Raw genomic sequence first — 12208 nt, 5'->3', positions numbered from 1 at the left:
CTGCCTTGACTTTTAGTTTTCTTGGTTGTGGAAAAACCCAGAACTTCCCTCAACAGTTCAGAAAACAATAGATATCATCACAACAGAAATCTCATGGGTTTGGTACAAATCTTGATTTTAGCCAAAGTATAATTTTATTGAATTATTAATGCAATAAATCTTATTTTTGAAGAGCAATTTATGCAAATGTATCTCTTTCTTTATTTAGCAATAACTATCTCCTTTGCTTTTGATGCCAAATATATTTACCTCTTACCCCTACTTTTCCATAAATTATATGACTCTGACTCTGTGGACACCTTTATAATTTTGCCACCTGGGTCAGTTTGCAGACATAGTTTTGCCACAAGAAGGCTGGGCTTAAGCCTTGGGCACTGGGGTTTGAAGATTGATTGCTCCTTTCTCCTTCACTGACTAATGACCAATGTTTTAGTTTATCCTGCTCACCTCACTTGCTTTTGGAAGGTGGAAATGGCACAAACTGAGAATATAATCAGTCAGATCTGGATAACTCCCCCAACCCCTTTTCCTGCTTATCACTGTCCTTTTGAGCTGAATCTCCTGATGGAGGGGTAGTTCCTGGAGCATCATAATCTATTGACAGAATCACCAGCAAGAGGGAAATGAATGGAACAAAGAAAAAAAAATGCATTTAAAGTCTAATCTCCACCTCAAACAATGTTGCACTATTTATGTTCCCAATGCATTCCTGAATGCTGACATTTTATAGACAATTTCCAAAACAGGCCCTAGTCACTTTGGATTATATTTCAGCTATAACTTTTAGGACTAATTATTTGTGCTGACAACTCCATATAAAAAGGATCTATCATTATAGCAGTGCAGTGCCAAAGAACCATCATAGTTCGGCCTGGTGACACACTAATAGCAAAGCAAGGGAGAGGCAGACTATGCCACTCTAAAATTTTTATTCATTCACTTCTGAAAATAACACAGCATTAAGGGGTGGGGGCAAAACTGCTGTATCAAGATGAAATAACTCTTTAATAAATAACCTGGTAGCAATCGTAGAGCAATAATTAAATGCATGGGTGAACAGTACATAGAGGTAAGTAAAGCTGGGGAAAAAAATCTAAGATGTAATTATCAGTGCCAAACAAATTATAAGTCCTTGAATATCCTACTGGAATATTTAATACAGTACCTTATGAATTTCTTTCCATTAAGCATTCTGCTTGGGGACATTTCTGGTGCTAAATGACACCCATTTTTGTCTGGCCAAGAGCTGTTTCCCATGTGGCAGTTTTCCTACAAGGCTGTTAGAAAACATGCACATCTGGGAGCTTATTTACAGATGAAAATAGTTTGTCTCTTTTGCAAAATGTATGCAAATCCAGAGGAGGCTGTGGCTTCCAAATATGTACAATCGGCAGAATAAAGACAGCGGAATCATTTCTGCATGTGAAGGTGTAAACATCTTTTTCTATGCCCAATCTGGAAAAAGATCACTCATGAAAAAGCCCTAAGTGACCATCTGTTATTCAAGACTGATGCTGCTGATACATGCTTGAGAATCCCACTGGAATAAGGGATAGAATTTCTTTGGGTTATTTAACCTTGTAAAACAGAGAGCACTGGGCATGGGGAATCTATGTAGCTTTAGGTTCTTTTCACCATTTGTCAGCTTCTATCCCTGCTCGACTTCATGGGATGTTGCCCTCAATACGCCCTAATTCAGTTTAGACTGGACACAAGAAAACTTTCTCACCCCACTGCTCTCCAAGGAGAACATATTTAGAGAAGGATAATGAGAACAAAAGCTACTGCTCTGGGACAACTGCAATAGCAGCTGATTAAACATGCTCTAATTACAATCCTAATGAAGTAAAGTTGTCAGTAGGATGAGGGGGTCTCTGTTTAAGGGCATAGCCAAACAGATGCTTTTCAACAGCCTTTTAGTGCTCTTGTACTAAACCAGAAGCACGAGAGGGCAGACACTTTGAAAAATCAAGTACTCTTTTTATGCTAGCCAGAAGTCCTAGCATGCAGAAGGCTCTATTCATCAGTCCTGCAATCACTACAAGTAGACACAGACATCTGCAGGGGATGAAATGTCCTCTTTAGTTCCCTTTTAAAACCTGCTCTGAGCTTTGCTCTGGTGCCACTGCACACAACAATTCCCAAAATTCCATAGCACTCAACCATGGTGGTTAAAGTGGTGTCAAACCACATTATTTCTGCAGTGTGGAGGCAGCCATACACATAATTCCCAGTATTATACACTTTATCATATTTGGCACTTTGGTGGTTGAATAAAATTATGAGTGCTGTTTCCTTCACAGAAGGGATGCTACTAGAAATAACAATAAAAAAAAAGTTTGTGGTTATATGAAGGAATCTTTCCAGGCTCTGGCACTGGTGAGCCTGGCAAGTATTTCCCCATAATCCCAATACCAAACAGCATTTTACAGTTTTCTAGATCAGGACTGGATCTTCCTTCAGGAAAAATATAGGAGCTGATCTTATCTGCCAACAAAACTGTTGCCCAGTGATCATCTTTCAGCTCAACACTACAGCATTATCAATAAGAGAAAGAGAGGCAAGGCAGTGGCACATTCTATTTCCTCTAATACAACCCCTGCCCTTTTTGATGCTTTGTCTAGGGAAGAATAATGTCCTAAGCTTCAGACTAAAGATGACCCAGCAAATGGTAGCTCAATAGTACTTTACTTGTATCATAAGCACAGCATCCAATTAATCTCTCCAGATGTTGTTGGATTGCAACTTCTAGCATTTCCCCCCACTGGCTATTCAGGCTAGCCACCATTTGGAGAGCTATAGTTTGCCTACCCTTATTCTAAAGGGAAGATGTCAAATGAAAGCAATTTCATTTGAAAACATTGCAAGTTTTTTTTAAAGGTAACTCTGTTGTATCATTTACTTTTACTGTCCCACATTCTCTGTTTGACTCCACTCAAAACCAGCTTACACTATGAGACTCATCCCGTATCCCTTACATTGATTTACACTTCAAATCAGTCCCTTGCATCCCAAAACAAAAAGAGAAGATGCACTGGAGGAGCAGGGTAAGACAAAACACTCTCTCTAAGCTACCTGTTTTTTAAATACATGCTCCCCACTCCCACTTGAAACAAGGAAATCTTTCTGGTGGGCTGCATGCAGATAAGGGTCTGTGCATTTTAAACATCAAGCGGCAAAGGCATGCAAGCAGTGTGGTCAGTGCTATCAGCAAGGTCATGGCAAACAGGAGGCAGATTCCATTAGGCCTGCTGGGCAGTGTCTGGCAGGGAGCCAGGGGCCATCAGGCCCTCCCTTTGCAAGGCTGGCTCTCCATCCCCTACTGGAAAAGTCCCATCAGAGGTGGCATACTGTAGATGGATAAGAAGTGAAAAGGACCAACCTTCTCGCTGATCTGAGAGATGGAAGTTTGTTTTGTTTGATGACATTGTGCGATGAAGATGAAAAGGGAATAAAAAAAGACAAGGAAAAACACAGAGAGTAAAAACAGGCCAAGCTGCATGTGTCTGCACAGCACTGAAACAACAAGACATGATGGCTGAGACCGGCCAGAATTACCCACTGTGCAAATGCACATGTGCGCACACACGCACACACATACAGAAGCCACTCATTCCTGTCATGTAACCCAACCCTCTGTATGTAGGGGCATGAGTCCCAGACACAACAAGGCTTAGGAGATGTTGGTAGGCAGCCCTATTCCTGGCCACGCATAGACAAGAACAGAAGCATACATATTCCACACACTTACATGCCCACTGCATTTTAGACACCACAGGATTTCAAGTCAAGGGCCAAGCTCTGTTCTAACTGCATAAGTGACTTTAAGCCCATCCATCACACACACAGCTCATTATGACCACACATGCCCCATCACTGCACAACATGGAGGAAGCAGTCCTAGTGAACAATGAAATTCTTCTAGCACAAAGAGGCTCTTGCTCCTTCTCCCCCCCCCCCAAAAAAAAAGAGAGAGAGAGAGAGAGATTGAGAGAGAGAGCTGAAAGCAGCAGAGAAACATTAGTACACCATGAACTGATTTGCTGCGTCAGGACCCTTGATGCACTCAACTGCAAAAGAAAGTTGGGCAAGAAAGGAAAGCAACAGTCACCCAAAATCAGGAGGGCAATCCAGTACATTCCCTTTTTTTGTTCCTGCAGGAGAGACAGTAAGAGGTTAGTTACATTTTCTTGAAGGGCATGGAAGATCTCATTTCTTTTGCAGGGATGACCTTATAGCAGCTAGATTTCTGTGGTGCACTGTCTGAAATTGAACCTTTGATAAGAGAAGGCAGAACTCTGGTGGTTAGAAACTGCTTATGAGTCACATTTTAAAGGGAGGGGGGAAGCTAGTCTGTCAGCAAAACATACCATCAATTAATGGCATGCTATACACTGTGGACAGTACCACCAGTAAATTATTTGCAAGGGTAACAGAAGCTTGAATTTCAGCTAGCTTCACTGCTGCACAGCTCCTACTTGGCCTTTGAAGAGCGTACACAAAAGGAACCAAGGAACCTAAACACTAACACACAGTACATACTTAATAGCACTGAAACACTCTGGAACTGGAATGGAAGGACAGGTTTGCATTCATCCCTTTGTACAGACCAGAGGATTGAGTTTACTTCTACAAAGGCTACAATCAATATTGTTACAGCAGCAATTAAGGACAAACAATGGAAGTGTGTGTGTGTGTGTGTGTGTGTGTGAGAGAGAGAGAGAGAGAGAGAGAGAGATTGGAAGTTGGTGCTATTTCTGTAATTCCTTATCTGTTTTCAGTGTATTATTGTTAAGGAGTTAAAAGTTTATTCTTGAGGGTTGTACTCTAAAAGGTTGGTAGTAAGGTTTTATTATTTAAACATTTTCACAGGAAGCCTGGCTGCACAATCTTCCCCAGAAAAGATTCAAATATCTGGAAGCTCAGCATCTGGGTGGGACTTGAATTTTAGCTCTGCTCAGTGTCTGGGCAATACTGCTTATGAACATAGGTGGGGCTTTCATGGTTGAATGATTGATCGCTTGTGTTATATGAAAACAAATATCCTGTTTATAGTAAACTATCACTGTTGTATTTAACTCTTCTCGTTGACATGAGTTTTCTATGTGACAGCAGGATTTTATATGCAGGAACATGCAATCGTGTGAGCATCATCCACTTATTTGCTATATGTCTGAGTTGGTTTACCATTTAGTGAGAATTAGGTCTTAGATTCAGGCTTAGGGGATACTCTTTGCAGAACTACCAGCACTCCATAAAAGGACACTAACAGTGAAATGTGTATTAGGAAAAAAGGACTGTGCTATCCCTAGGTCCACATCAATGCTATAATAAAACTCCTCAGTATAGGGCTAGTTTCAAATGTCAAGATAGGCACACTGCAGTGATTTCCCCAGATGTGTTTGTACTTTAGATTACAGTAAGCAAGGTGCACTTATTAAACACACTAATACAAACAGATAACTTTCTAGCCTGTCAGTCAAAATGAGTTTGGTGCCTGTAATTTGTTACTAATTGCCGGATTATCTGTTAATCTCTTTTTACACTAATGGATTATAGGAAATAAACGTTTGTAGCAGATTCCATTCTGGAAAGAAAAGTATCTGGATGGGAGAAGCTGCACTTCCTCATATCTAATGCTGAAACTGCTCCTGTTTTATCAGTAAATATGCTGACACTGACTGAATTGGAATGCTCATGTACTCCCCAGAGCCCTTCACTTCATTCCTTATCTTTGGCACAGGAGGAAGCAACTCTTCCTGCTCTTTTCAGAACATTAGGGCTTAAAAGTCTGACAGTGAGCAACGCAATAGCTTCCGTCTACCATGGGAAGAATGATCTTAAGATGCAAAACATGTCCTGATACCCATAAACACAAGTCCTGCTATCGCCTACAGGAGCCAGGACAGGTTTTGAGTGTTCCATGTTTCATGGACACCATCTGCCTGACAGGAATTACTAGGTCTACCTTGCTTAATGAGGGGCTGATAGAATCAAAATGGCAAAGGTGACAGTGAAGAAATAATCACAAGGCACTGTGCTGCTTTCAGTATTCAGTGGAGAAACAGAAAGTAATAGAAGAGGCAGAGCTCATGCTGCATGATGTAGGACTGCCCTAAACTGATTAGAAAAATTATATTAACCTTATGAAGGATGCAAAACATAACTATCTCCTCCATTGTTTACCCATTTCCTAAAACCAAACACACACAGAGGTAATGCTGGACATAGGCAAGCCTCTTTCATAAGGGAGTCCCAAAGGTTACTATGACTGAAAAGACCCTCTTTGTATATTTTTTTATAATTTGTACATTCAGCCACATATAGATTCCATATTGGGAGAAAAGCAGGATAAGGACAGGTAGCATACCTGTAACTGTAGGTTTTCAAGTAGAAAGCTGTGTACTCACACAAATGGGTTGTCCTGCACCTATGCAGTGCACTTGTGCAATGTGCAGGACTACCTATTTATGTGAGGCATAGAGATCATGAAGAAGAAAATCACATACACATATATGTATGAGTAAAATGAGAAAGAAATCAAACACTTTTATTTTATTTTGAGGAATAGTTAGCAAGAGGAAAAGGAAAGGAGGCATAATTGGGATGACTGAACTTCCTAATTTGAATATCATCAAAACTGGGCATCCAAGGTGGCTTGGAAATTTAATATTGACTGACATAAAGAGAAAAGGGGTAGGAACTGTGGAAAGGATCCACAATGGCTTCTGCAATAGGACATGAATCCCATTGTTTTCTATTGCACCTCTGTTGGTCACTTTGGGACACAGATCCAGTATTGGCCAAGCCAGGTCCATGACCTAATACTGTATTTATAGAATTACTAAACAATCCTTTTATGCTTATTTATACTTAATTATGCATCCCTGCAGGAGCATCCTGACAGATGTGTAAATGTGTTCAGTGATGTTTCTGGAAATCAACCAACTCAGAGAAGAGGCATTTGCCCTCACAAACTCCCTTAAGGGAATGCATATTTTCACAGAGCAGTTTTACCCTTGAGCCAGAAATGTTCAAGCAGTGTTAACTAACAGCAATGAGAAATCATCCTCAAGCTTCACTAATGGCACTGTTTTAACTTGCTTTACACAAAGAATCATTGTTAAGGGAGATCATGTAACTCAGTTGCATACTTCCAGAGGAGAAGTTCCAGGTTCCTGGCATCTCCAGTTGGAAGATTCTGATAGCAGGTGATGTAAAAGACCCTGACAGACCAAGACCCTGGAGAGCAGCTGCCAGTCAGAGTATTTAGCTAGAAGACATACACAAAGTCTGATCTAATCTTTTTACAGGTTTACATTTTTGCTTCTTTGGCCTTGAAATGGTGATCTGACCTTTAAAAATTAGAATTACACTCATAATGGTCAAAAGGTTTATTCACAGCCATTAACTGTGGTTATAGCACCAGACAAAACCTCTCTACCTTGGAGGTACTTTCTCTCAATACCCTTTTCACCGAAGGTGCAGACCAGACAAACTCTCAAAGTTATGTTCAAACAAGACTTTCTGGTGAGATATACTATGTAAAATCCCTATATGGCAGACCTAATTTTTAGCAGATGAAAGCAGGGGTACATATGAGAGAGGCAGGGCAAGTGGATGAGGAGCTGTAGTAGAAAAGTGACTTTTGGAAGACTAATACACATCCTCCACACTTCCTTCCTGATGTAAAGCAGTAATGATAAAGGCAGGAGGGTGTTTTGAGAGAGATGAGCCGGGGTAGTTGATTAGAAAAGTAACTACCAGGAAAAGGTTCAGGTTTCCCTTCCCCAATGCAAAGCAATCCTTCCTGATTTGTGTGTGAAGGGACCATTGTGGCTGCAGTACAGTTTTGTCCCTGTGTACTGTGAAACTAGCATGCAACATAAATGTCAACATTGCTATGGACAATAATCACACACATAGCCTATTCTGTTTCCTCAGATCCAAGAAACAGGGAAAGCACCTTCTTGCTTTGACAAAGGCACAAAGGATGGTTTGAGTAAGGTAGAGGAATTGTGAAAGTCTTTCACTGGGTTGGTTAGAGTACCTATTTTGTTTTGTAAAACAAAGCCACCTGCATAAATATTGTCTGGGAAACAGTACATATGGCAAACCTCTACAGGGGACAATTTATGTAGTAACCTGTCTTTCATATACTGTGGGGCTTTATCTCAATCCTGCAGCTTGGAGTCCAACCTTGTAAAGATTATGTGCAATAAAAAGGAGGCTTGTCCCAAAATTTATGCCTTAGAAATATGATGGTTAATAGAAAATGAACCACACACACAGGGCTAAACATCTCCCTATCAGAAACTTGGCTCATGCCACCTTATCTCCAGAGCCAGCCAAGCAACCAGCTAGCTGAACAACCTGCTCTTCCTATCAAGACTGGGGTTACAGTTTACTGCACTTCTTAGAGTCCAATGGGAGTTCTATAGCTAAATAAAGAAAGACTCGGCAAACAGGGAATCAGGCAGGCTTAAAGGTGACGTTTCTTTGCCTTGGCAAATTGTGCATTCAGGCGAAACATTAGCTTTCCCAAGAATGTTTGCAAAGGCTAGACATAGGGACAGAGACTTGAAACAGAATGGACCAGTGAATGAGAATGTACAAAAGTCTGCACAATATAAGCATGGGGTATATTCAAATATACATTTCCCCTTACTTTGGGGATAAATGGCTTAAGTAGCATGAAACTTATTTGTAAGAATATAGGAAATGCAAGGTCAATCATAATCACATTCTGGGTGTGAAATAGATGTTTCTGCTGCACAGATAAAGAGTTTTGAGAATATTTGAAACTTCAGCTTCTTACAGATTTATATGTCGAAATTGTTCTGCAAAATGAAAAGGCACCTGCAGAAAATGAGCACTGAATACAATGACAGCAACTGAAAGACCTAGAAGCAATCACACAGCAAGTCATCTTGGCCTTTTCAAGAATAACTATTTCTCAGCTTGGTTAAGGCAGCTTTCTTTCGTAAGATTGTTTGGAAGTGGGGCTGGAAAGACACAGGGCAGGGGGAGGAGGAGGAGGAGGAAAATGAGATGAAAAGAGAAGAGAAGAGAATAATGATGAAAACATTACTTCTAAACAGGCAGTTGTTAGTATCCAGGTCCTAGGAAAAAATGAGAGATGAGTTTATCTGCCAACCAGTCAAAGAGACCACATTGACACATTTCCCCTTCCTATTTCTAGGCAAGCTCCAAACCACCTCCCAGGGATGCATAACAGTGCTGTCCTGGTTTAGGCAAAGTTTCACCAATGGGAATACATATTGTATCCTTGCAAAACGCAAACAGAAAATTCACCAGCTTTTAATGAAGTACTATACTCTTTGCCCTCCAAACACACAATTCAATATCAGATTTAATGTAGAAATAAAAGCCCCTCCTATTTTAAGTGCTGGGAATAATAGAGATAAGAAAACAGTCTGGCAAAGTGGCTTTGTGCAACAAACTGCAGCTGATTCTCAGCAGGAATAGAAATATTGTAATAGCTGCAGCAATCATCTCTGTTGCTGAGGAGGGGTTGACCAAGACAACTTATGAAAGCTAAGATGCTCTTCCACAGCCAACATGACGTATTTGCTCACCTGCAAGAGAAGAGATCAAGCCTAGGAGGAAAGACCCACTAATTTCATAGAGACCCAAACACAAGGACATCTTTGTTTAAAAACAAACAAACAAACAACCCCCCCAAAAAACAACACACAAATGAAAGATTTAAAACGATTGCCCCTGCTTCTTGAAGGTCATTACAGATTTGCACACTGGTCCTGTTGGTTTAATCACTGCAAAGCCCTCACCCATCCACCCCTGCAAAAGAGAACGGTTCATAAAGTATCCTTAAAGTACCCACTTGTTGCAATGCCCCATGGGTCATTTGAGAGGCAATTGCCATGGAAAGAAGGGAGAAAGGGATGGAGGCTTGCCTTCTCAAACTTTACCTCGCACATAAAGGTTGGCTGGAGCTGAATAACGGGTCCCTGCACTGTTCGTGGCAACACATTCATATTTTCCTTGGTCCGACTCTTCACTGTTCTCAATCTGCAGGGCCCCTATGCAGAAACAAGACACAAACAATAGAGATTGTTACACAATATTTAAAAATATGCATGTTTTGCCTGTGTGTCTCTTTTCTATCAAGAGCACAAAGATAAAATGATTTTAAACAAACATGTGACATGATGCTTCTCACAGGGTCACAACAAGGCATCCATGTTTTCTGTTAAAAGTCAGCTGATGTTTCCAGTCTGTATAGCTGCATAGGAAAATGGATTACTTATACCTTTCTAATCACTTATGTAAAATGTTAATTTTTGCTAAATACAGAACCTTTCAAAAGAATATAGGTCTTTTAAGCTGAAATCACACTATAATATATAAGTCTTCTGTGTGACAAATAATGAAATAATACAACCAACTCTCTTATCAATTCCATTGTGACAATTAAACTTGTACTCCTGCACAAGTCATGAGTAATCAAATATAAAAATAGAAATGATAACAAAATTTGTACCCTATGTTAGACTTTGTTTCTCTGTCTCCGAATATCACTCTCAGTAACAATTAACAACTTTCTCATACATTTAAATCCAGGGAGGTTGTGATAAGTTATACTGCAGCACTGTATTCTTATTTTGCGCTGCATTATGCTACATCGCAAGTATGCTTACAACAGTGTATGAAGTTTGAAAGACAGGAGAATAATGCTGGATGAATTGTATATGGTTGGTGCTTTGTAGACAGAATGTGGATGAGAGATGATGTTAGGATGAGGTGGTAAAGTAAGGATGACAGTTAGGTAGACAGGATTAGGATTTGGATAAAGAGTGTGAGCAATCCACTGTGAGGGTGGATTATGTAATACATTAAGATTATTTGATGTACAGGTGTTGTTGTTTTTTACAAAAATATACTATCTATGAATGTAATAATTTATGTATGTATAGTAAGCATATATTATCTGTTGACTATAACTAGGCCTACTGTTAAGAGTCAGAAAGTTCTGGGAGCCCAAAAAAGCCTGAACGTAGAGTTTAGAGTCTAAATACTGAAAGAACACTCATTATAAAAGGAACAGCTTTACACAGGTCTTGGAGGAACTGTATCCAATGAGGATCTTGGTGGCAGCATACCTATAGGGACAGTGTGGAGATGGTGAGACAAGACCACCATAGGGGGTGATCAACAATATGAGTACCACAGTGGGAATGTCAAACAGGCAATTTCTTCTACCAAGGGCTGTATTCTCTCTGGGGAAATCTGTCAATGTTGTTTATGACTGAAGACAGTGTGAGAGGTGAAGAAACAAAAGTAGACTCTCTCTTTTTTCTGCTGCCATATTCTCTCTCTTTCCCCTTATTTTCTCTCTCTTTCTCTGCCACACTAGGGTTCCCCTATGTCGAGACTTGGCCCCTCTTCTCCAGTCTTCTGGCCAAGATGGTGGAATTTCAGGGCAAGAGCACTGCCTTGAAATATGTGTGCATGTGCTATCCTCATTTGGACTTGTTTTTTTAATCTGAGTGGCGTATTCTGTGCAACTGTGACTGATGATGAATTATCATGCTTAACATCATCACTGGTGTTGCCTCTTATAATATCATCTTTGTATATCACAATGGGTCCTCTCCAGGCCTCAAGTTTGGGCCCTAGAATCTTAGGGCCTAAAACAATCCTGACCTAACAACCCTATACCACTCCATTTTTCCTCCTGCCCAGAAGGGCAGATTGCTGTTGACCGATTCAGACTGAATTTAGATTGAGAGATACCTGTGGTTCTAAAACGTAAACTGTGTGGCCTTCCAGATATTATTAAGCTGGAACTCCCAGTAACCCCTTGGCTCTTCTAGGACCACAGGCTGCCCAAACTCAGTTTAAACAGTGGTCAACATAATAAAATGAATAAATAAATATGAATGTAATGGCACAATTCGTGTTAAATCCATGCAATCACATTAAATGTGAAAAACCACATTAGGGGCAGTTATGGCTAAAATTGCATTTATCAGATTGTTCTTCCTTTTCTTGACCAACATGAATGGATCATGTGCCCATTCACTTCTCCCTCCCTTAATTCCCTTATTATGGTAAACATCCAGGTTGTGAAGAATGTAAAAACAGCAGTGATGAAGGCAATAATGATAATAATAACATTAATGATAATAATGTAGGATGAATTTAAAAGCAGACTTGATGCTTT

General features: G+C 40.2%; 1 protein-coding gene across 13 annotated transcripts in view; it reads right to left on the bottom strand.

Annotated features, from left to right (window-relative positions):
• PTPRF (protein tyrosine phosphatase receptor type F) overlaps nucleotides 1-12208 on the bottom strand; it is a 581399-nt gene that overhangs the window by 101257 nt on the left and 467934 nt on the right. For all 13 annotated transcript variants that reach the window (XM_042463894.1, XM_042463898.1, XM_042463897.1 and 10 more), the window contains one exon: nucleotides 9954-10064. In XM_042463894.1, coding sequence (XP_042319828.1) covers nucleotides 9954-10064 — 111 coding nt within the window. The remainder of the gene's footprint in view (nucleotides 1-9953; nucleotides 10065-12208) is intronic.

This window comes from Sceloporus undulatus, chromosome 4 (genome assembly GCF_019175285.1).
Source record: "Sceloporus undulatus isolate JIND9_A2432 ecotype Alabama chromosome 4, SceUnd_v1.1, whole genome shotgun sequence".
NCBI lineage: Eukaryota > Metazoa > Chordata > Lepidosauria > Squamata > Phrynosomatidae > Sceloporus > Sceloporus undulatus.
The sequence above is the reverse complement of the archived record's forward strand: the minus strand, read 5'-3'. Positions and strand labels throughout refer to the sequence as shown.